General features: G+C 52.5%; 1 protein-coding gene across 1 annotated transcript in view; it reads left to right on the plus strand.

Moving 5' to 3' along the window:
- CACNA1E (calcium voltage-gated channel subunit alpha1 E) overlaps positions 1 to 25,159 on the plus strand; it is a 90,501-nt gene that overhangs the window by 33,921 nt on the left and 31,421 nt on the right. Inside the window, exons 7-18 of the mRNA XM_031063300.1 lie at positions 5,037 to 5,140; positions 16,610 to 16,725; positions 17,667 to 17,720; positions 18,053 to 18,178; positions 18,410 to 18,619; positions 20,519 to 20,631; positions 20,871 to 20,983; positions 21,101 to 21,232; positions 21,535 to 21,607; positions 21,968 to 22,085; positions 22,756 to 22,823; positions 24,398 to 24,495. Of these exons, the coding sequence (XP_030919160.1) occupies positions 5,037 to 5,140; positions 16,610 to 16,725; positions 17,667 to 17,720; positions 18,053 to 18,178; positions 18,410 to 18,619; positions 20,519 to 20,631; positions 20,871 to 20,983; positions 21,101 to 21,232; positions 21,535 to 21,607; positions 21,968 to 22,085; positions 22,756 to 22,823; positions 24,398 to 24,495 (1,325 nt within the window). The remainder of the gene's footprint in view (positions 1 to 5,036; positions 5,141 to 16,609; positions 16,726 to 17,666; positions 17,721 to 18,052; positions 18,179 to 18,409; positions 18,620 to 20,518; positions 20,632 to 20,870; positions 20,984 to 21,100; positions 21,233 to 21,534; positions 21,608 to 21,967; positions 22,086 to 22,755; positions 22,824 to 24,397; positions 24,496 to 25,159) is intronic.

Below are 25,159 nucleotides of genomic sequence, written 5' to 3' on the forward strand. Positions count from 1 at the left end.
TTCCCTCAGGAGGGTCCTGCTCCCACGCCTTGGTGGTGTCATTTGTAGGCTCAGAGGGCTTTCCTGGCAGCAGGAGGGGGCATGGCAAGGTGTGAGCGTGGTGGTTCTTGGTCTGGTGGCCGCAGAAGGGTTTGGGGGATGGTGGGGTGCATAATGAGGAGGAGGCATCTCAAAGGGAAGGGAGGAAGCAGCAAAGATTTGGCACCAAGCAGCTCCTGCATTTCCCAAAGGAATATAAAGAGCCTGTCCCAAAGTGCTTGGGTGAGTGGTGGGACCTGCTCAGCTGTGCAGGGAGCAAGGCAGGAACCTGGGATTTCTTCATTAAAGGAGTTGGTGTAATTTAGGCATTAAAATTCCCGTGTCTACCCTGAATTCTGCAAACAACAACCTCCTGATTCCTTCAACAAAAGGGGAAAAAACCTATTGGAAGGCACAGTGGACCAAGATGATGAAGCACAGAGGGATATCAAGAACAAATGATGCCCCAAAGGAATGGGAAAAGAGGCTGCTCAGTCAAGACAGCAACATCTTGGTGCCAAAAAAGCTGGGAAGTGTTGTGAGGGCCGTGGCAAAGTTGTGTTGAACCTCCTGCAGGAGCAGTGAGCAGTTCCCCACCTCTGCAGGTGGAAGCAAGGCCCACTGAAATGACATCTGGAGAGATCTGGGCACGGGTGGACATTTCAGCCCCACTTTTGGTCAACACAAAGCAGCAAAAGGAGCGACACCAGCAACGAGGGCATGGCCAACGTGGAAGCCATGGGAGCCCAGCGCTGGGAGCACCGTGCCCACCAGCCTGGCTGCTTGGGATGGCTTCCCCCCTGAGCTCGGAGGGAGCTGGCACATGAAATGGCAGGTCTGGTAACAAGTATTTTTAACAGCTCCATCGAGTTGGGGGAGGCACCATCTGACTGGAGAATAGCGAATGCGGTGCCTATATTTAAAATCTGGGGGGAGGAGGGGAGGAAAAGTAAGGCAGGCAGGAATAGGACTGTGAGGATGACCTCGATCTCATGCCATTTCAGAACAGGTTTGGGAGGCAAGGGAGGAAAGTGAATCATGGGTTTGTCAAAGGTAGGTCACGCCAGGCTAACCTGGCATCTCAGGCCTGGAGACGTCTCAGGGCTGCTCCTTGTAGTAAAGGGTTTGCTGTGGGAGAGGGGGAATGGGGAGGGGAAGAGGGGAAGGGGATGTATTGGAACCCTTGCTGCTGAGAATTTTAGATTTTCTGTGCTGACAGGCACTGACCCCCAAGAGAACGCTGCATTTGACCTGAGGCTGTGGAGAAGGCTTCCAAAATTGAATGGTAGAACTGAGATTACAGATGTGTAGTTTGAATAGAAGTGTGTAATATCACATGGTGGAAAACCTAGAGTTTGACGTTTTAGAATATAGTAATATCTATAAAGCAAGATGGAGGTTTTGGGCAGAGGCTGGTCCTTCTTCACCTTCTTCTCCATGGGTTTGGGTGGTTTTGGATAAAAGACCTTCTTCTCCATGGGTTTGGATGGTTTTGGATAAAACACCTTCTTCTCCATCGGTTTGGGTGGTCTTGGATAAAATACCTTCTTCTCCATGGGTTTGGGTGGTCCTGGATAAAATACCTTCTTCTCCATGGGTTTGGGTGGTTTTGGTTAAAATATGTTCTTCTCCATGGGTTTGGGTGGTTTTGGTTAAAATATCTTCTTCTCCATGGGTTTGGGTGGTTTTGGTTAAAATATGTTCTTCTCCATGGGTTTGGGTGGTTTTGGGTAAAATACCTTCTTCTCTGTGGGTTTGGGTGGTTTTGTGTAATTGGATTAAAAAGTCTGCATTGCAGGCCACAGGTGGTTGGTTATGGGGTTAAAAGTAAAAATAATTCAGGTGTCATTTCTTAATTGGACAGTTTATCCTTAAAAAGCCTTGAGTGAGAGAGAGCTCCATTTTTAGTTTGTTAGAGTGAAGTGCTGTAGAAGTCACAGTTTGTGAGACTGTGACAGAGATAAGAACTAATAAATCTGAGTTTGAACAAGGCACACCACCCCAACGAGGGGCTCTGTGAGGCTGGCAGGGAAGTGAGCAGCGCTGGGATAGTGTTGAGGGGACAGAGGGGATGTCATCAACTCGTGGAGTCCTTGTGGATGTGTCCTGGGCTTTCCTGCCCCCAGCATCCACTGGCTTCCCAGAGCTGGAGGGACAGAGGCTGCCATCCTGGGCTGGGAGGCCTTTGAGATGCTGGATGCAGTGGGAAATGGAAATCCAAAGCAGCAAAGGTCTCTCCTTGGAGCTCAGGTGTTGTTGGCTGGGAAGCAGCGATGTGGAGGAGGAGAGGGTGAACGGGTGACGTTGCAGTGGCCACGAGGTGGCTGCAGGGCAGGGGTGGCACAAAGGAGGAGGGAGGATGGTGGGATGCAGGTGAGGTGGTGAAGTCTCCGTGGCATCACACAGGGATGGAGTGTGACCCCTCAAATTGCTCACTCCTGTGTCCAGGAAGGATGAACTGAGCCTGGAGTGGAGCAGGGAAGGGGCTGCTGGATAAAATAGGGCAGGAGAGCCAGTTGGGCGAGAGAGAACTGGAAGAACCTTGCTTTGGCCAGCAAAGCAGAGGCTGGAGGTGGCTGTGATTGCTGTCTAGAAATAGATCAGGGTGGAAAGAGGAAGGAAAAGAGCTATTTCAGCCAAAGGCCAGTGCTGGCAAAAGAACAGAGTGGTGTAGAAAATGACCACAAATAAATTTAGGCTGGAAATTTCAGCAGCCATTGGAACATCTGCTTGAGGAGGCTTCCAGTGGGGATAGTGAGTTTTTGGCAGCCTGAGTGGCTGAGAAAGTACCAGACAATGGTATGGAGCCTCTACATCCAGACTGGGCATCACCACTGCCTGGGTTTGTAGGGAGCATTGGGAATCTCTCCCCTGGGAGATTTCATGTTGGGGCTGGGGGATGTCAGCAAAGCTGGCACCAGCCAGGGGGACCCGTGTGGCTGCTGGTGGCAGTGCTGTTCCTGGGGCTGCTGGTGGCAGCCTGGGTGCTTGGGACCATCCCTGAGCTCACTGTGGCCACTGCTGTGTCCTTGGGTATGGCCACAGCTCCCCATCTCTTCCTCTGCCCTAGAAGTGCTCCTCCTGCAGCTGCTGGGTGCAAGTGGTGCTGTGACCTCCCAAATCCCCTTAAAAATCTCTCCAGCCCCCTTTGCCTCCACCTCCAGAGGATCCAGGCACTCAAATGCACAGAGGTTGAGATCACAGTCAGCCCACGCCACCAGAGTCCTGCCAAGCCCCTGCCTCAGCTGTCCCTGCTGCAGGTCCCCAGTGCCACCAGCTCTGCTGCGCCTTGAAAATGGAGAGGGAAGAGGTCTGGGCACTGATAACCCTGGGAAAACTTCCTATTTCCCCCTCTCTCTCCTGCTGGGATGGCTAAAGAAGGGATGGTGATAGTCCAGCTCTGGGGGAAGATGTCTTGTTCTTCTGTAGGAAAGGAGCTCCTGTGTTTCGTATTCCCTGTGACAGAGACCTTGGGGAAAGCCTGTGTTTTTTGGGCAGGAGCCAGTTTCAGAGGCAAGCAATCCTGACATGAGTGGCAGGTACCCAGTGGCATCTTGGCAGGGAGCTGAAGCCCTGCCAAGCTCAGGCTGAGGGTTGCAGGATGCCTTGAAGGCTGGTGCCATGGGAGATGGTGCTGCCAGAGCAGAGCACAGCGCCCTGGGTGTCTCTGGAGGGCCGTGGTGAACATTGGCTGTCAGGAATTCCCGTGCATCGTTCCTTCCTCCCTCTGCCTGCTTCTCCCATGGCCCTAAAGAAAGGGGCTGGAGGTGAACTGGAGCTCTTGAAAGAGCAGGATCTTGAGAGGATATGTGTGGTTTCCCTAGGGCCAAAGGGGGAGAGCAGGGAGTCCTTCCAGCTGCTTTCAGAGCCCTTACGGCTGCTGCATGCCTTGTCACTGCCCACATCCCCTGTCCCAGTGCTCTGGTCAGCAGTGCTGGGCTATGCTGGTGTCACCCTGCCTGCCTTGGGTGTCAGGGTGATGGGGACACCCAGCTGGAGTCCCCACTTGAGGGAGGAAGGCTCCAGCACTCACTCTGCTCCTCGGAGCCGCGCTTCTCCCCCCGCAGAGCCTTCCTCAGCTCCTGCACTGGCCGAGCAGGAGATGTGGTGCCAATGACTCAGATGAAGATGAGGGCTTAATTAGCACAGGGAGAGGGGGGAAGAGAGAGAGAAAAGAGAAAGAGTCTTTCATTGCAAGAAGATTGATACCACCTCCCCCAGACAGTCACGTTCTGCCGCATCACCCTCAGCCCGGCGTCATGCGCACCGAGCCTGACACCGGAGGACAAATGGGGCCTGGGAGGGACACAGGGGCACTGCTTTATTAAAACCTCTGGTGAATTCATGTCTGGAGGGATTGAGCAGGGCTCAGCAGGAGCCTTTGCAGCTGTCGGGCTGTGCCCTGTGCTCACAGCTCCAGTCTGGTCTCAGCTCTGTGGCTTTGGGGCATGTGCCTGTGGTGGGAGGGTGTCTGCAAGGTGTTAGTGATGATGCCAGCAGCAAAATGCCTGTTTGGAGGTTTCCCACCATGCATGAAGGGACAAACACTGGCTGCCTCTTCTTTAGATGCCACCTTAAGGCACCCTATCAATCTGTGCAGGGCAGGCCCTGCTGCTGTGGGGCTGCTTTGCCCCATCCTGGTGGATGTGCATGAGAGCCCTGAACCAAAATGCTGGGGGGAAACATGCTCAGGGTGAGCCCTCGCCCTCAGCACCCCAGTTTTGGGCTGCAGGACCCTGCACCTCCAGCTAAACCCATCTCTTACAATCTCTGCAGGGATGGTTGGAGGGGGTGGAGGAGGGTGGTCCTGCCTGATGAGGGCTGGGGCAGGGTGCTGAGGGGTGCCAGGGCTCTTCTGGTGGGGAAAGGTGCCCACCAAGGCTTGGCAGGCATGGCCACATCACCCTGAGGAGCCTGGTGTGGTCAGCCTGGAGCACTGGAGTTAGCACACCCTCCCTCGGCCCCGTCGCTGGTGTTGGAGGTGATGTCACACTTGTTTTTTTTCCTTTCTCCTCCAGACCAATGATGCCTTAGGAGCCACCTGGAACTGGCTGTACTTCATCCCCCTCATCATCATTGGATCCTTCTTCGTCCTCAACCTTGTCCTGGGAGTGCTGTCAGGGTAAGCAGAGTGGTCATTCCCTCACGCATTCCTGGCACCTCAGGCTGGTCCCTGTGTCCCTCCATCCCCTCCAAACCCACCTGCCCCACAGCAGGGTCCTGCTCCCTGCCTCTGCTTGGTTCTTCCTCAACATGGGGAGCTGGGAAAGGGACAGCCTTGAAGATACTAATTATTACTGTCATTTTCACCTGGCTGAAGATCTTCTGCTTTTGGTTCCTTGTGAGAAATGGGGATCTTCTGGCTGCTTGGGACCTGCAAGAGAGGAGAGATCTGGGGGTTTTGTGAAAATGTGTTTGACTCCAGGCTGTTGGTGGTGGGGTGGGATGGGTTGGGGGAGTGAAACAGAGCACCAGGAGGATGTGCCCTGCACTGGTGGGGTGCAAGCTGGCGAGGACAGGGATGCTTGGGGTGCATCCTTGGATAAGCCCAGAAGATAAGATAAGGATATAAGGATAGAAGATAGAAGATAAGGAAGTAGGGACAAAGCAACTGTCCCCGTCCTGCACTTCCCAAGGGAAAGGCAGTTTTAATCCAAGCCTTTAAGCTTGGATTTGGAGACAAAAACTCTTCTTGTCTCCATGACAATGAACTGTGGTTGCACCAGCACATCCTCAGCTGCTGGCAGGGGCTGGTGAATGGTGAGTGTGCCCTCTCCTCCACCGGGGGAAGGTGTGGGCTCCTCTGTTCTGACTCAAGCAGCTCATTTCTTAGCTAATTATGCATCATGGCAAAATGCAGAAGTCATTGTAGTGCTGGTTTGGCCAGATGGAAAGGCCTTAGGTGCAAGCGTCAGGGTGGAGAATGGCCTTGGTCATCTCTGTCCCTTTCCTGAGTGTCCCTGGAAGTCCCAGTGTGATGGTGGTTGTTTCAGGAGTTTCTGGAGTGGCAGGTTGGGGTCTGTTATTGGGCTGAACTTTCCCAGCTCTCATTCTGGGGTCTGTCTGGGTCCAGGGGCTTCACTTTGCCTTGCAGAGAGGCAATTCTTATGGGGGATGAAGATATCCAAGCAGCCTTGGGTGGAATTTCTACTCCTTATGCCACATCCAGCTTGGGCATTTGGGCAAAGTCCAGCTGGGTCTTGGTGTCAAGCAGGAGCTTTCCTACAAAAGCCTGGAGAAGGAAAGTTGGGAAGCTGGGAACAACGTTATTACAACGTTAGAGAATGTCAGTGTAGTTTGGACACCGAGGCTTTTGGTGCTGGGGTGATGCTGAAAGCAGCTTGGGGACACAAACCAGACACTGGCCAGCGGACCACAGCGGGGCTGTGGGATGCCTGGCCATGCCCTGGGTGTTTCCCTGCCCGAGGCAGCGTTCCTATGCCTGCTGGGTTGGATGCAGTTACCCAGGACTCTTCCCAGGCAGCGGCTGGCATTTCCACTGTTTGTTTATTGCTAGCAGGGTTTGTACTGGGGAAAGATGCAAATGGGTGGGTGGCCTAATTGGCAGCAGAGATGCTCTTGTGGTGTGGCAGATATCCAGGGTAAAGCAGGACTGCTCATCTCCCCGGAGGGCTGAGGAAGGTGGGCTCAGGTGGCAGCTGGGCTCTGCCACTCCACGGCAAGGCCACTGTGAGTGTGCCCCTGCCTGGGCGCAGCCACATCCTCTGTGGCTCCGTGGATGCAGCATCTTGGCTGGGTGAATTACCTGGAGGTGCTGCTGGAGCCCTGGAGGAGCAGGACCTAAGGGCAGGAGAAGGTGCTTGTGCACACAAATGCTGTGTGTCCTTGAGTGCAGCAGGAAGGGCCTCGCTCCTTGCTCTGTTTGCTGAGCTCCCCTTGTTTTCAGCACTCACCACAATCCTCTCGTGCTGGAAGAGAGTACTTGGCTCTGCTGGGGGATGGGAGGTGTGACCTTTCCATTGCCCAGCTCTCAGCTGGGTGAACAGGCAGGGCCTGGCCAGATACCCCCACTCGTGGCTGTGCTGAACTGAGAAGAGCTGGTCACTTTGGGAATGAGCTCCACAGAAACACCTCCACCGACGGAATTCTTTCCCTGGCTGTTAGACCAGTGCTTTTGGGGAAGCCAGGCCGTGCTCAGCTGAAATCATGGCCTCTGGGAGCCTCCTTGCAGAAAGCTGGCCCCACATAGCTTGCAAACTGCACCATCTGCATCACTGGATAACAAGGTCCACTCGGGATTTCCAGCATTCTCCTCAAGGTTCTCCTCAGGAGCTGCTGCTGAGCTGCTCTGCCCTCGCCTCATCTCAGCAGAGGCTCCCTTTGGGGAAACAGCCCAGCAGCCAGGGTGGGCCCCCAAGGAGAAGAGGCTGCAGGAGGACATTTGTGTGTTTCACTTGCCACCAGCAGAAGTTTGCCGGAGCCCAGATTTAGCAGCCTCCTGGTTGCGATGAGCATCTCTCCCAACAGTCAGTTCCCCAACTGTTAGGCTGAGGCATGACCTCTGTGATGTAAACAGCCTGGATCCATCTGCTCCTTAAGCACAAAGTATGTGGGAGAGGAAAAGAAATGATTTTCATCACAGGCAGGCTCCTGAGTTTTTCTCCCTAAATACGAACAGGCGCACACGCACTGGAGTCGCATGCAGACTCTGTTAAGGGGAGATGGAGCTCCTCCAGGCAGGGTCTGGGAGAGCCAGTTCTGCTGTGGCTTTGGCATTTGTTGCCGTGTCTATTAACTTCCCCCCTCTATGGGTGCAATTACGGATCAATTAATTCTGACTGAAAGCAGGAAAAGATAAAAAAGTTGGCCCCGTTCCTCTTTGGGAGCAGGTACGGAGCTCAAGGAGATGTGACTGCTCAGCTTTTAAAGCTACACGAGCTGCTGAGATAATCCTGGCAGAGGAGAGTCAGTGGGAGCCAGTGAGGATGGAGCATCCACTGAAATGCCATTTTCTACTTGAAGCTGCCTTGTGGCCTGAAGAATTGCATATGCTGAAGATTTGTAAAGATCTGCTCCCCCTTTTTTTGTGAAATTGTTGAGTTTTGGGGTTGTTTTTTTTCCTCAGCTGTTTCTCACATAAAACAATTTGAAGGTGTTTGTTTGGGCTCTGTCTCTAGAGACCTGATGAGAGCCACTCTGCCCTGTCCCTGGTGCTGGTGTCATGTGCCAGTGGCAGCAGTGCCACCCCAGGAGTGGCCACTGAGGACTCATGCAGAGCTTCAGTACAGAACAGGCTGCATTTTGACTGTTTCCCACCTCCCTTTCCGCAGCCTCTGCAGAAAAAATTTGGTTTGCAATCACCCTCCTCCATTCATTGCAGCATCATCCTTGTGCTGAGAGCTGGGAGACTCCATCCCCACACCCAGTCTTGTGCATCCAGCCCCTTTCCAGGGTGTCAGAGCTGTTACAGCCACTGATCTGCAGAAATAGCAGAGTGGGTGCAGAGTGGAAGGAGATGCTGCCTGGCCTGGGAAGACTGGGCCCTCAGGCCAGCCAAGGAGACCTGTGGAAGCTAACAGCAGAGCAAGAAGTCGAGCACAATGGCAAGAAAAATGAAATCTATCTGCCTTGTACCAAACAAGAGAGTAATTTAAATCCTCCTAATTGCTTCTACTCATCCTGGTGATGTTAAGTCTTTTCTCCCTTTAAGTCTTTTCTGCCCCCCACCCCCAGCTCTTACAGTAAGCCTTTGAAAGAAACGACTAATGTTATAATTAAAGGATCAAATTGGCAAGATTTCTTTGTCTTAAGATCTTTCTTTCAGGTTGGGTTAGCACTGCGTTCGCAGTCTCCGGAGAGTTTTCTTCAGTTCCTTCAGGAGCCTTCTGCACCATCTTCTGAAATCTTTTCACTTCAGTTAATTTGAATTTTTTTCCCCATCCAATTTGGATGCATAACAAGCGATGAATAAAATTAAGTTTTGTAGCAATTAATAATAAGGGTGTTGAGGGAACAAGTGTACATTTTCAATGGAGAGAGGGTTCTTTTTGCCAGCTCCACACAAAAACCTGGACCTCACACGGTTGCACAGGATCTGGTGCTTTGAAGCCAAAAACATCGGGAAGAGGATTAATGTCTCAAAGATTCCTGGAAGGAGAAGTGATGAACATGCAGGAAATACAGGAAAGCTTGTGGGGAGACCATAAATTCCCAGCAAGACGTCAACGAACAAAATTCTTTGCCGTAGGAATGGTCAGGCATTGGACCAGGCTGCCCAGGGAAGTAGTGGGATCACTATCCTTGGAAGTGTTCAAAAAACATGTGGATGTGACATTTAGGGCCATTCTGTAGTGGTGAACATGGTGGATTTGAGGATCTTCAGCTTTTCCAACCTGAACGAGTCTGTGATTCTACACCCGAGAAGTACGGAGTTGGAAGTACGAAAGCTTGGAACCATCACGTTGGCTTTCTCCTGGAATGGTTGTAGGATCTCAGGGTGTGGCTGGGATGAGATGTGAGATGTCTGCCCTTGTGTTGGGCTTGGGAACTCCCTTTTTTTGAAGGAAGGAGTGGGTGTCATGGGGAGGGGGCAGTGATGCCCCTCCCCAGCCCCCCAGCACCACCATGAGCGATGCCCATGCTCCTTGCTTGGTTCTGGGGATGCTCCTTGTCATCACCGTGGTCTTTGGACACAGGCCAGGCAGAGGAGTCTGGGGGGACCTTCATCTCTATTCAGCAGGCAGGTGGGCATCCATATTCATGCCCCTCTGCCGTGCTCTGCTGGGCCACCTTTCTGCCAAGGGCTCCAAGCCCCATGCAAACAAGCTGCCTGACAAGAGGCGTGCGTGGCTGCTGTGCTGGATCCTCTGCTGCTACAGGGAATAATGACTCCTCTTACAGCCAGCTGGGTGAGAAGGGAAAAAAAAAAAATCCGCAACAAAAAGATGACTCGCTGACTTTCCCCTTTGATTTCTCCTGGCAAATTATTTGCCAGCATGTCTCCGCCACTTCAAAATTGCTCTTATTCCTGCCTCCTTGCAAATCTGCTCGGTGGACTGCCTGTGGTCTGCGGGCTGTGGGTGAAAAGGCTCTGTTTTGATCCTCTCAACAAGGCACTCAGCAGATAGTGCTTGCTTACAGATTGCTTTGGAAGTTGTTTGTTCCAGGTTGTGGTAATTTCTGTCCTCCTGGTTGATGGCAGCAATCGTGTGGCTCCAGAGATTTGAGCCGGTGGATGGCTTTGGAGATGCCCAGTTCCTCCAGGAGCAGCTCCACCCTGGCAAGGGGGTGCTGGGCACTGCTGTTGGGTGAAGAAGGTGTTGACTGCAGTGCTGGAAGCTCCTAGGAGGTTTAATGTGATGAAAGGTTGAAAATTGAAGTGGGGTTTTCTTTCTGTACTACATCTCACCTGCAGCACTGACCACACACCTTTCATCTGTGGATCGCTGTCACATGGAAAAGGAGACCATAAAGATCTTCTCTGCTTACAGAGGGGATAAAAACTGGAGCATAGGAGGGAAAGGGAGGAGTGACATTTTCCCAGCACTGCATGAGCCAGTGGGAGTGATTGTGAACAAAGCCCGGGGCTCTTGAAGCATTGAAGCTGCGCTGCTTATGCCAGCCCTGCCTGATAAGAGTGAAGCACAATCTCCAGCTCCCATCTCTGCTACTTGCTGCTGGGGCTGCCAGACCCTCTGCCACCCTTCTGCAGCTTCTTTGCAGCGTGGGCTGAGTGTGCTATTGCTGCCTTTGGTGCAGCACTGCAGAGTTCTCTGGGCAGTGGGACAGCAATGCAAACCTCGGCGGTGTTATCCTTGGAAAAATGATGAAATTGAGAGTCTACAGCTAGAATGTTTGTGGATCTGTTCTCTGTCGTGGTTGATGCAGCCCAGAACCCTGCTGGATTTCTTTGCTGCAGCAGCACACTGCTCACTCATACTGAGCTCATCCCTGGGACCTGCAGGTCCTTTCCACAGAGCTGCTCCCCAGCTGGGTAGGTCCCAGCCTGTCCTGCCCTCCTGCATTTTGTTTTCCCATGTCCAAAACCTTACATTTGAATCAGAGAATGGCCTGGGTTGAAAAGGACCTTATAAAGATCATCTCATTCCAGCCCTCCTGCCATGGAGAGGGACACTTTCCCTAGACCAGGTTGTTCCAAGCCCCATCCAGCCTTGAACACTTCTAGGGATGGGGCAGCCACAGCTTCTCTTCATGAAATACTCATTAGCCCATCCTTCCAGCCTGCCCAGGTCTTCCTGCAGGATTGTTCTCCCTTCTGAACTCTCCACTTCCCCGCTCAGTTTGGTGTCAGCACACTTGGCTTTGGAGAAATCCAGGTGGACAACCACAAGTTTTCCACAAGGTAGAAGGTACCCATCAGCATCTGCCCCTTCTTGGCAGGGACAGTGATGTAATGGGTCACCTCAGGGCTGGCATCTCCCAGCTCCTTCCCGTTTTACCCTTCCATGTCACCAGCAGCTTGTCAGGTTTCCCCTCCCCAGCTTGTGTGACTGCCAGGGCTCTATAAATGTGCTCTGCTCAGCGGCTCTGTCACACCCTGGTGACACCGAGCTCCCGCCCCACTGCACGGGGCCCATCAGAGCTGATGGACAGGCAGTACAAGAAACGGGCTGCTGCTGGTTGCCTTTCTTTTTGTGTCCCTTCTCCTTCAAGTTCAGAGCAAGACTTTATCGAGATGGCACAGCTTTGTTAAGGAATCACAGAAAGGTTTGGGTTGGAAGGGACCTTTAAAGGCCATCTGGTCCTGTGACCTTGTTCAGAGGGGTCTGAGGATGAGGGAAGAGACTAGGATCTGACTCCATGTTTCAGAAGGCTGATTTATTATTTTATGATATATATTATATTAAAACTATACTAAAAGAATAGAAGAAAGGATTTCCTCAGAAGGCTAGCTAAGAATAGAAAAAGAAAGAATGATAACAAAGGCTCGTGGCTCGAACTCTCTGTCCAAGCCAGCTCACTGTGATTGGCCATTAATTAGAAACATCCAACATGGGCCAATCACAGATCCACCTGTTGCATTCCACAGCAGCAGATAATCATTGTTTACATTTTGTTCCTGAGGCCTCTCAGCTTCTCAGGACGAAAAATCCTAAGGAAAGGATTTTTTATATAAGATGCCTGTGACATGGTCCAACCCCCTGCCATGAGCAGGGACATTTTCAACCAGACCAGGCTGGCCTTCGATCTTCTCTGACTGGCACTTCAAATGAATCAAGCAATTACCCTCACTGAAACACCTGTGGTCTCCTTCAAAGCAGGCACCCAGCCCCTGCAGAGGTTTTGGTGCCTTTGGGACACCCTGCTGCTGCCTCTGCCGTGGGTTCAGTGCAATAATCCCAGTCTGCAGTGCCAGTGCTACTGTCACTGTCTGTTTAAGCTCAGGTTACAGGCTGCTCAGTCAGTTCAACACTCTCACTTCAGTTCCTGTACACCTCCTGGGTAAATACCATCTGATCCCCCCCGTGCAACTGCCTCAGCTGTGTTTGCCACAGCGTCTGTTGTCACTTCTGTCCCATAACCACCTCTGACACCCTCCTGGAGGCTCAGAGGCAGTTTTTCCTCAGACTGTGGTGCTCAAACCTGAAGTGGAGCCATGAGCCAAGACCTGAGGAGAGCAGTGGTGTTACCTGATGTCTTACAGATGGTCTCTCTTGTTATGCATCCCATTATATTTGGGGTTTTTTTCACAGCAGAGTAGTGCTGCTGCTGCCTCACCCTCAGTGTGTAATCCAGTATTTCTCTCATTTCCATCCTGTCCTTTCTGCTGCCTCAAGCTGTTTTAAGGCTGATTTGATAACTGGTTTGGTGGAATCATCTTTATAATAGAGGCAAGAGGTGATGAACCGGTGGCTTTGAAGATAGATGGTTTGTTGTTTCAAAGCATGGAGACCACGATGTTGATGTGACCAGCACTGTTTACCTGCTTTGAACTCAAAAATGGTCTAAAATGTAGAAAAAAATGGATTGCAGTGGCTGTGATACACTTTTCTCTTAACTTGTTTTTGGTTCTTGGTTTTCTTGTAACTGGTTGTTTTGGTTTTTTTCCTGTTTTCTTGTGTTTCGTTTTTGTTTTTTTCAAGAGGGGACCCATTTTTATGCTGGATGCTTCCATGAGTGGTTCTCCCATTGAAACCAGACTTGGGCTTTCCAGTCCTTAGAGCAGATAACGTTGGACTAAAACCATCTCTCTCCTGGTGTGAGGGTGGCTGGGGGGCTGGAGAGGGATGTGCCTGAGCATGGTGGTGTCCCCAGGGGTCTCCTGCCAGGAGCAGAGATGCTCTCAGGCCACGTGAGGGAAATGCCAGGGCTGTGGAGGAGAATTTGCAGGCAGAGGAGGATCAAAGCATCAGTGCTCCCATTGCCCCAGCGGGCTGGGCAAGGGGTGTGGGGGAAAGGTGCCCTTGGGAGCAGGAGGACAGATGGCACATTGACCCCCAGACCCCACCAGGGCCTTCAGCAATCGCCTCTAGAGCTCTCTGGGCGTCTTTGGCTTCACAAGGCTGGGCAGAGAGGGGCTGCAGTGACACAAGGTTGGCATCACAGATCTTGACTGCTGGGGCTGGATGTTTTTGAGCTGGAGCCATCAGGATTTGGGGCCAGAAGACCCAGGTGGACAAGCAGAGGTGGAGACTGTGCAATCTGCTGGGGTGCTCTGAGCCCCCTTGCAGGGACCCTATGGGGAAACACCACCCAGGGCTCTTTGCAGGGCAGAATTTGGCCATTCCTGGTGATGTAAGAGAGCAGGAGCAGAGCCCTTCAATGGGAGACAGCACCCGCTCTCTGGGCAATGCCAGGCTGCCCTGCCTGTGACTTGGAGCCTTCCCAAGCATTGTCAGTCACCATGGCTGGCCCTGTTCTCACTCACACACAGTATTATCTCTACCCATTTGCTGCTGCAAATTGGCTCTGAGCAATCCTTGATCTGTCAGCATCGCCTACCCACTCTCAGATGTCACCAGCCCCCGCTGCTGCCCTGCTTGGGAACGTGTCTCTCTGAAATGTAATAATTCATTAAGTCGAGATTAACTTTTTTTAATTCTCCCCCCTTCCCCTTTCTGCCACCCTTTCCTCCTTCTAATGGACAAAAGCAATTAAGCTCCATTAGGGATCAAGTGAGTGGGAAGTGGCTCCCTCAGAGCTGCTGCCACAGCTGCATGAACTCTGTCCCTGAGTGTGTGTGGCACCAGCCTCCTGTAAATTAGTGCTCCAGGAGCAAAAGGGCTGCCTCAGGAAAAGGGGGAAAGTGTTGCTTGATGAGCACCTTTTCCAATGCCCCCATTCCCCTCTGCAGGAGGAGGTGGCCTGAGGCTCAGCTGGTCCTTCTGGGTGGCTTCTACCAGGGGCACCTGATGGTTTCTCTTGCCATGCAGCACAGGGAGCTGGAGGACAGAGGGATGGGCAAGCAGGAGGTGGCAGAGAGTGGCCAGGTTCCCAGCTGATACACATCAGGAGGAGCTTCCCAAGTTCTCCCAGTTGCACACAAGCTGAGAGAGCTGGGGTGTGACCATGTTCACAGGGGTCTGAGGATGAGGGGAGAGACGAGGATCTGACTCCATGTTTCAGAAGGCTGATTTATTATTTTATGATATATATTACATTAAAACTATACTAAAAGAATAGAAGAAAGGATTTCATCAGAAGGCTGGCTAAGAATAGAATAAGAAGGAATGATAACAAAGGCTTGTGTCTCAGACTCTCTGTCTGAGCCAGCTGGGCTGTGATTGGCCATTAATTAGAAAAAGCTGACATGGGCCAATCACAGATGCACCTGTTGCATTCCACAGCAGCAGATAATCAATGTTCACATTTTGTTCCTGAGGCCTCTCAGCTTCTCAGGAGGAAAAATCCTAAGGAAAGGATTTTTCATAAAAGATGTCTGAGACACTGGGGTTGTTCAGCCCGGAATGGAGAAAGTTCTGGGGAGACCTCAGAGCTCCTTCCAGAGCCTAAAGAGGCTTCAAGAGAGCTGGAGAGGGACTTGGGACAAGGCCATGTAGTTATAAGACAAGGGGGAATGGCTACCCACTGACATAAAGCAGAGTTGGATTAGACATTGGGGACAAATTCCTGCCTGTGAGGGTGGCGGGGCCCTGGCACAGGGTGCCCAGGGAAGTTGTGGCTTCCCCATCCTTGGAATGTCCATGGCCAGGTTGGATGGGAGTCTCAGCAGCCTGGGGTAGTGGAAGGTGTCCCTGTCCATGGCAAGGAATGAGATGGTCTTTAAGGCCCTTTTCAACCCAAATCATTCTAGGATTTGGTATCTCTGGGGTCTGGGAAAAGTGCTGCCAAGGCTGCCATGGAATCATGGCCCGTGGGGCAGAGCTGGGAGGACCAGAGGACAGGAAACTTCCCCATTGGCTCCAAACAGCATTTTCTCATTCCTTGACATCCCAAATTTGCAAACAAAGGGTGGTGAGGGGTGATTGCACAGCCAAAATGCTCCTGTAGAGCATTTCCTGCAGCTAGAGCAAGGAGGTGCTTTGGCATGGCATGCCCAAAACTGCGAGTGCATTTCACTCTTGGCTGGGGAGGTCCTTCCTTCTCCCCCATCTCCTCCCACCCTCCTTCTCTTCACTTAGGCTGCTTTTCTCTCCCTTGCCTTTTGTTTCCCCGCCCCGCTTCCCTGCCCCAGGAAGAAAGTCTCATTTCAGTCTGAAAGGCAGTGCTGGAGGGGGAGTCATTTGTCACTTAATGCCGGAGCGGCAGGAAACTGCACCTTCCTGGGGTGGAATGAAAAGCGCTTGGATTGTCTGGGGATCTTAAACAAGAGATGCAGGGAACATTCCGGGCTTTCCACACAAACACGCTCACACACACACACACATGCAGAAGCCCACACAGCATCAGGGTGTAATAGCTCAGCTGGGGTAATGCACTTGAACGCTCTCTGCAGCAGACAGAGCAGCTCTTTCCGTTCTTTGGAATAGTTTTTGTTTTTCTGAGGCCTGAGATTGCTGCTGGTCTCTGGGGACAGAGATGTTCCTCTCGCAGAGAGAACAGTGCCATTTACTCTTGGTAATCACGCTTCCCTCAGAGCATCCTGGGACTGGGAAGGGGCTGAGGGTGTGGGATGGAGTTCTGTAGGTGCAGGGATTTGGGGATGGAACAGGGAGTCTCTGTGCTGGTCATCACACCTGGACAGCTCTTGTGAGACCCTGAGATCCAGAGGAGGATAGCCATGTCTCAAGCCCTGGGAAAATACTCCAAGGAGAGTCTGGAAAGGAAAAGAATTCAGAGGAGGAGGTGAAAGCAAGGCAGGACATTCCCTCCTCCATCCCCTCAGTGCCTCCTCACAGTGCCCAGTTTTTATTCCCTGAAGGGACGCACAGAAGCTGAGCTGACTCTGGAGTTGGGTGGCACTGGGATCATCCTCCCTGAGAGGCATCAGCTCCCAGCTGGAGCATGCAGGACTGAGCAACCAAGCAGGGTGTTTGCTCACATCCACCCAGTGCTGCTTTTCTCCTCCCTGATCGTTCACCCATCCTCTAGCATGCAAATCCCCAACACCCACCTTGGTCCCTGCTCCCTGTGCCGTGGCTCCCCAGCCCCCTGGGCATCTTGCTGCCCCTCGGGCCTGCTCTCAGCCCTCCCTTCTGCCCTTCCCCAGGGAGTTTGCCAAAGAGAGAGAGCGCGTGGAGAACCGCCGAGCCTTCATGAAGCTGCGGCGGCAGCAGCAGATCGAGCGGGAGCTCAACGGCTACCGGGCGTGGATAGACAAAGCGGGTAAAGGACGGTGCCCAGGGGACACCTGGGGGGACAGCACACTGCTGCTCCTGTGGGGTGGTGGGGATACAAAGGAATCCCTGAGCCCTGAAGTGTCCAAGGTGCTCAAGGTGATGTTGAGTGCATGGGTGAGCTTGGTCCCACCAGGCTGCAGGCAAGGACATCGCCAGAGTCCTCGTGCTCTGTGGCATGAAATTGTCACATTCTGCGCACGCAGCACGCTGCATCTCCAGGGAGGCTGTGAGCAACACGGCTGCCAGCTGTGCTCTGCCATGGTTTCCCCTCTCCCGGCGTTTGCTGGAGTCCCCTGCAGTGGTGGGCAGTGGGAAAGAAGAGCAGTCAGCAGGGAGAAGGGTTTTCCAGTTAAATCTCCTCCTGGAGCCATCTGGAGGGGATGAACTTACTGGTTCCTACCTCGGGGCTCCTGGACCTGGGCTGGGGGTGGTGGAAGTTCCAGGCTTCCTCCTGACACCAGGCATGACAGCCCGTGGGTGTTGGTTCCCAAACTGCCACAGCCCATGTCCTTGCTTGCTCCTCCTAGGAATGAGGCCAGTGCATTCAGCTCTGGGAAGAGAAGATTTACACTTTCATCCAGAATTTAGACTTGTAAAAGATGGGTGTCTTCAAATGAGTCTTGAGCGCCAGACCTCAGTTTTAGCCCTGGCCTTGAGTCCCAGACCTGCCTACAATTTTCAACTTCCTTTATGAGCTTGATGGCAGTAGAGGGAGAAGGGCTGATCACAAGTAATTCTTCCTTCTGATGCAATGTTTGGTAGCTGCCACTTGTCACCCTCCAGAATTTTCTTTTGGGCCCTTAAGCAATACTTGGTAAGAGTTTGCAATCTAGAGCCAGCCTCTGGGCTGGGAGAAGTTCTTAAGTACCAGGCATTGATGTGTGACAGTGCCTTGTCTCCTGATGCTGAACTGTGTGTTTTGCATAGAGGAAGTCATGCTGGCTGAAGAGAACAAAAATTCGGGGACCTCAGCCTTAGAAGGTAAGACCAGCAATGCCCTTCAAATCTGCCTGCCCTTCCTTCTGCCTGCCTGGAGCTGGAGGCTCAGACCCTCCAGCTGTGATGGGGAGGCCCCAGTGGGGTCTGCAGCCCAAGAGAGGGGTGAGGGGAGGTGGATTGGCACCATAACTCCTGAGAGAGCGTGGATGCTGTGTCTGATCCCACACAAGGGAAAGCTCTGGACTAGCATCACCTGGGTCTCTTTGTCCTGTTACCAGACCTGAGTTCTGACCACCAGGTCCTGATCCAATGGGCTGGCTACGGTCAGAGTTGGGCCACTGAGACTCCAACACTTGTTCCTCTTGCCTTGCCAGTGCTCAGGAGAGCCACCATCAAGCGGAACCGCACGGATGCCATGTCGGGTGACGAGCACTGTGTCGACATCTCCTCCGTGGGCGAGCGGAGGCTGGCGCAGAGGAGACCTCTCCATCCAACCTTGGGTCAGTGCAGTCTGCAGCTTGCTCCCCCCAAACCTCTGTCAGCTGGTTGGGTTCCCAGAGTCCCACCCATTGCGTGGAGAGCATCACAAACCAGCAGCAAAGATGCTGCTAAAGATGCTGCCGCATAAAAACTCTCCGGATGAGTTGTGCCCCATAAGAGCAATGTCCTGTCTCATATCACAGGAGAGGCTGGAGCATCCAACTCCTTGTTCCCCTTCTTTTTTCCTTTAGGCAACCCCTCAAGTCACTCTGGCCTCAAAGGTGCCAGGGTGGATGGTGCCTCCTACTTACGGCACAAGGAGCGGCTGCTGCGCATCTCCGTGCGCCACATGGTCAAATCCCAGGTCTTCTACTGGATCGTCCTGAGCCTGGTGGCTCTCAACACTGCCTGCGTGGCCATCGTCCATCACAACCAGCCAGCCTGGCTCACCCACTTCCTCTGTGAGTGCCTGGCCTTGGTGTGGGTGGGACAGTGTTGCAGCACACCTGTTGCCGGCTGGGGGCTCTGTACAAATCATGAACGGGACGGGGCTACTGTGGAACTGCCTTGAGCTGTTTTATTTTCCAGCATCAGTCTCATTACGTGGTTATGACAATGGGAAGATGCCACCAGCTCACATCTCAGGCAGCAGACCAAGAACTTAATGTTACAACTTACTTTATAAGTTTTTCTGACCAATCCCACAAAGCAAAAGCACATTGACAGTAGTTCTATGCAATCACTATAAGCACAGGTACCTTTGGTTAAACAATGCTTGCTTATTTCGAATACAATACCTGCTTGTAAGCCTTAAAACACAACGCACAGAGCTCTATTATTAAGCTTCAAACTTCCTAATATCTTGCTAGATAAACTTTTCTGTAGCTTAGAGAGTTATTCTATCCAAGTGTTAATACATAGACCATTGTTCTATTTGTCCTTGCTCTTCTACTTTTTAAATAATTTTTCTGCTGACCTATCTCATGGCTGCTGCTTAGCTCTAATCACAGGTTTACTGTCCCTGAGGCCTGCCTTTTGCAGCTTTCCCAAAACCCTCTGATTTTGTGGATTTCCACAATTCCCCCTCTCTGTTCGCCTAAAAAGGAACTTTCATAATCGTGTCGTTTATTACTTGCGTTTCGTAGCCACAGTTGTGCTGGTGGGGAGCTGGGTGGGGAATAACCTCAGCTCCACCCACTGTTGATAACAAACGACCAGTAGAGGTGTTTAATTCAGCTTTGCCCTTGGCTCCATGGCCGCTGAGGGATGTCTCATCCTTGTGAGCAAACACGGAGGAGTTGTGCTGCCTCTGTGTCCTTCAGGACTGCTGTGTTTGTCATGAGAGAGAAACACTGCCAGTCTCTGTGGAGTTTATCCCAAAATTGTGAACAGTGGTGATGGAAAGCTTGCTGGAGAACCACCTGTGAATGGGCACAAGCCCTTGCTGGAAAGGTGTAAATTTGCAGGGATGGGACTGGTCATGGCAGAACACCCTGGTTAAAATCCTTATGCAGAGCACAGTGAGGGAATCCCAGGCTTGGAGATTCCCAGTTATGGAGCCTCCCTGAGCCCAGCATGGGCCAGGGAACAAGGTCAGGTCTTGGAAGCACTGCATCTTTAAGGACACTACATCTTTAAGGTGTAGCGTCCTTAAAGGACACTGCAGTGTGGGCTACTGCAGGGCAGCATGGTCAGCCCCACATGTGTCACTCCTGAGCTGCTGCGCTGGGGACAGTGCTGCTTTCACAGACGTTTTATTCTTCCTCACCTTGAAAATGTCCCTGTTGAGCCCCAGCTCTATCCAAATCTGCAGCAGTAGGCTCAGGCCTGCCAGGCTCCCAGCACACTGCAGTGTGGTATGGCAGCTGGTCGTGGTGAGAAGCATCTTCTGGGAAAGGTGAAGAGCCAGGCTCTTGCCTGCTAAATGTTCATGAAATAGCTGGAAAGGCTTTTCACTGGCTCTTGGCCGTTTGGCTCTGTTTTCTGGCCAAATTCCAGCCATGCAATGATTTTAATCCAGGTTGATAATATTCCCCTACAGTGTCGTGTGGTTGATGCCTTTGCAGGTTTAATGCCAAAGAGCTGCACTGCTCCATGCTGGCCATGTCTGGTCCTGTCAATCCCCTGGGACACTGGTGCCTCTTCCCTGAATGATTAACTCGTGGGCCTGATGCTCTGTTACATACAGTTTTGCTCCTCACAGATCAAATTCCCTCATCCCAAACCCTGAGGGTTTGGGGATGCAGCCTGGTCCTTGACTTGTCCCATCTCTGTGGTGTGCTGGATGCTCAGCTGGTGGGTGCAAGCAGTGTGCTCCACACAGCTCAGTGCCTCCAGCACGCTTCGGTTTTGTCTTCCAGACTATGCAGAGTTCCTGTTTCTTGGGCTCTTCCTTCTGGAGATGTCCTTAAAGATGTACGGGATGGGGCCACGCCTCTACTTCCATTCTTCCTTCAACTGCTTCGACTGTGGGGTGAGCGGCCCCAGGGATGCTGGGGGTGTGGGGGGAGATGCTTGGCAGGGCTCTGCAATGCAAGGCACCAAGGGGGGAATCAGGATGGCCGTCACAGTGGGCAGGGAGCACTTTCTGCCAGGACAGCCTGAGACACCAGGTCCTGGACAGGGTGGTGGGTGCCTCATCTTTGGGGATGTTAAGATTCCCTGCAGCAGGCCATCCTGAGTCTTTGGCTTGTGGCTGCGTCTGCTTCTCAGGTCACAGTGGGAAGCATCTTCGAAGTGGTTTGGGCTATATTCAGACCAGGAACCTCTTTTGGGATCAGTGTCCTACGAGCTCTTCGTCTCCTGAGGATATTTAAAATAACCAAGTGCGTATCCACCATCAGTGCCTGTTACCCTGTCTCAGACTGTGGCTGCAGCCCAGATGCAGTCCCTCCTGCTCTCCAGCTCACTGGCAGTGCTCCAGCAATATCTCTGTTTTCTAGGTACTGGGCATCCCTGAGGAATTTAGTGGTCTCGCTGATGAGCTCCATGAAATCTATTATCAGTCTGCTCTTCCTCCTCTTCCTCTTCATTGTAGTCTTTGCCCTGCTGGGAATGCAGCTGTTTGGAGGCAGGTATGTCATTTCAAGGCTGAGGAACAGGGGTTTCTTGGTGTTAAAGGCAAGTGATGACACCCTCTTCAGGAGCCCAGCAAGACTGTACCTTCCCCCTCAGTGTCCTCCCACACAAAAATCCCTGCTCCAGGGCTGCCTTTGGGCTGTGTGGCTCTTCTAGCCAGGAGACCTTCTGGCTTCTGGCACCAAATGCTCAGGAGACCTTTTCTAGAGTGGAGAAAGGTCCTGCTAAAGAAAACTGGTAGCGCAGCAGTCAGGGGCTTGGTGACCTTGGTATTTTACCCACCTGGTTCTCTTCGCAGGTTTAACTTCATGGATGGGACTCCCTCGGCCAACTTTGACACCTTCCCTGCAGCCATCATGACGGTGTTTCAGGTAGGAGCTGGGCTGCCAGGAGACCCAAGCAAAGGGACTTGGCACCACTGGTTTCTCCCCCATGGCTGGGAGGGGCTCCTTACACCAAACAAGCTCCCCTCTATCAGCTGTTGCTTCGTCCCTCTCCTGCACAACAAAGCGGATGGAAGGAGGTGGAAACTCGTCCACCTCTGTTACAGAAGGTGAAGAGTTTCAAAACTCTTCTGAGGAGGCTTTAACTCCTCATCAGTGTGCAGTGGGATGTCCCCCAGGTGCTGCAGAGCTGGGTTATCCACTGCAGGGGATTCCTGTACCTGGTGGCACAGGTGTGCAGGGGATGGGCAGTGCAGGTGACAGAGCTGCTGCCCGGTGTCCCCGCAGATCCTGACGGGCGAGGACTGGAACGAGGTGATGTACAACGGCATCCGCTCCCAGGGAGGCGTGCGCTCAGGGATGTGGTCCTCCATCTACTTCATCGTCCTCACCTTGTTTGGGAACTGTATCCACTGGGCTGCTGGGCTTTCCGTGCTGACAACCCCCCCTCCTCACCCTCTCTGGGGGTATCCCCCTCCCCTTCTTCACAGAATCCCAGAATAATGAGGTTGGAAGGGACCTCCAAGATCATCAAGTCCAACCTGTGCCCTTACACCTCAACCAGACTATAGCACCAAGTGCTGTGTCCATTCTTTTTTTAAACACATCCAGAGATGGTGATTCTACCACCTCCCTGGGAAGAGCATTCCAGTCCTTTATTATTCTTTTGGTGAAAAACTTTTCCCTAATATCCAACCTACACCTTCCCTGATGTAGCTTGAGACTGTGTCCTCTGGCTCTGTCAGTGCTGCTTGGAGAGAGAGACCGACCCCACCTGGCTATAACCTCCCTTCAGGAAGGTGTAGAGAGCAATAAGGTCACCTCTGAGCCTCCTCTTCTCCAGGCTAAACAGCCCCAGCTCCTTCAAACATTCCTCATAGAAACGTCCTTCCCCTCCCAGCTGAGGGACACCCACCGCACCCCTGTGGGTGCCCCAAGGGCAGAGAAGGAGCTGTGGGGAGGGGCACTGAGGGCTGTGGGATGGGTGAGGGGTTTGTGCCTTTGGCTGGGCTCCTTGGGAGCTGCAGATACACATGTCCTTAACACACGGCTTGTGCATCCTTAGCTGCTCTCAGATACTCTGCTGAACGTCTTCTTGGCCATCGCCGTGGACAACCTGGCCAATGCCCAGGAGCTCACCAAGGTACGTTCCTGCTGCTCCTTCTCCTTCTCCCGGGGAGAGAGTGGGGGCAAAGCCATTTAGGCTTTGATTTAGGAGAATGTTTAAACCTGCTGGTCTTTCCAGGAATACCCACACTTCAAGTATGGCTTTATTTCTCCATTTAAACTCCCCAGTCCTGTTTGCCATCAGTCAGATGAAGATAACCCTCGTCTGTTGGGTGGGACCTGATGTGGGGACTCTTATCTGCCCAAGCACTCTGGACATGTGGAGTGGGAAGCACTTTCCAGTGGTGCTAATATTTATTCCCCATTTGCCCACAGATGTGGGCAGCAGATGTGATTTAGGATGCAATTTAGGCTGGTGCTAAGCTACTTTTTTAAACCATGCTGGGGAATATTTGGGGAACTCGGAATTTTTGAGGCACCATCTGGATAATGGTGAGCAGGAGAGAGCTGCAAGGGTTGTGTCCACTCTTTGGAGCAAACCAGTGACCCTGTGGTGCCCAGATTTTTGTGGAGCCCGTGCTATTGCTCACGTCCCTGGGGCGCACTGGAGGCTTCCATGCAGGTGTAAATCTGACCCCAAAGGGAACATGGTTTGCCTGAGGGCTGTGTGCAGGGGTCCTCCCACGGTGGGAGGGTGCAGATGGCTCCAGGGGAGCCCCACGGGTATCAGCAGCATCAATTAAGAGAGCGCTGAGTTTTTGAAAAGGCTGAATGCTCGCTAATGACTCCTAATGACATTCCTTGCTCAGGAGACACAGCCGTAGTCATTAATGCAATCCGGGCTCTGCCGGGGTCATTCATGGATGCCTTACCTCCCACTCGGTTTGGGGGATGCCTGTCTGGCCCCTGTGGCTGTGAAGGAGGGAGGGCTGAGCTGGTCTGTGCTGTCTGGGGTTGTCCCACCGTGCTCAGCCCAGCCCTGGAGTGGGCTGGGTTCACTTTTTTGAGCAGCCCCGATGCCTTGGGGAAGATCTGGTGTAGTGAGGAACCTGCATCCCCACAGCACAAGGGAAATAAAGTGTCTCTGGAAGTGATGCCTTAAAAAAATTTTATTTTTTTTTCAAATCCTGTACTGCATTACTGCACGACTCTAAACTCCATACAGGGTGTCAGCTGCTGTCTTCACATTTTAGACAGATAAAACAATCCCTCTGGGCCTGAAACTCAAGGACACCCTACAACCTAAGACCCCAGAAATATGAACAAAAAGTGAACTGGAGGGGAGCAAACTGGGGGAATATGGCTTCATTACCTGAAGCTGTAATTGGAGGATTGACGCCTGATATGTGAATGGACCAAACTTAAAATTGTCTGAAAAACTCGTGACCATCATCCATCTTGGGTGTAGCTGCTCTGTGAGGCTTTTGTCTGCCCAAAATGTGCCTATTGAAGGCCTTTAATAAATACCCACTGTATCCTCTTAACCTTGTTCCGGGCAGCCACTCCAAGGCATCAGAAGTACAGATCCCCCTCAATCCCTCGAGCCTTGGCGTCAAGGCTTGCCCTGCACATCCCTCACTGCTCCCAGCGGCTGAGCTTTCCCTCAGAACCCCAACACCCCACTGAGCAAAGCCCCTCTTTTCTCTGCAGGACGAGCAGGAGGAAGAGGAGGCCTTTAACCAGAAGCACGCCCTGCAGAAAGCCAAAGAAGTCAGCCCCATGTCTGCCCCAAACATGCCTGCTATCGAGTGAGTGCCTCCCCAACACCCTCCTGGTGACTCCCCCGAGCCCAGCCAGGCTCAGAAGGGCACAGAGCTGCAGCACAGCCTGGCCTGGCTGGTTGTGGGGGGCTGCCAACATGAAAAAAAGGGGTCCCCACATGGGGCGAGTCCCTCTCTGGGCATCTTCCTGGAGATTTTGGTCTAGGAGTGTGCTCCCCATGAGCAGCAGTGCTTTTGGAGAGGTGACAGCTCTCCAGGGAGCTCCTGAAATTGCCACCCTCTACACCAAGCTGCAGCCTCAGTGCTCGGGCATGGCAAAAATATGCTAAAAGAGGCTTTCTGCCCCAAATATAGAGCTCAAGCACTCAGGGCTGATGGTGGGAGGCTGGGGGAGGAGGAGGAAGGCATCTCAAGTTATTCTTGAGGAGGGGTGATATTTGTTCCTGGGGAGTGTTTCTTCATGGCAGAGCTGCAGGAGAGCAGCCAGGGCTGGGGGAGAAGGGAGCAGTGGTGTCACAAATCTCCCTCGGGCTCCTTCCTCGGGAGCCAGTGCAGTTAGGAAAGATGGAGCGGGTTTGTGAAACCATGTTTGATTGTTCAAAAATTTGATTTGGGTGAGAAAAAAAAAAAAGCCCCAAACCAAAAAAACCTCCAGCATGGTGTTAAGAAGCCTTGTCTCTGCATTTCAGCA

This window comes from Geospiza fortis, unplaced genomic scaffold, assembly GCF_000277835.1.
Source record: "Geospiza fortis unplaced genomic scaffold, GeoFor_1.0 scaffold506, whole genome shotgun sequence".
Lineage (NCBI taxonomy): Eukaryota > Metazoa > Chordata > Aves > Passeriformes > Thraupidae > Geospiza > Geospiza fortis.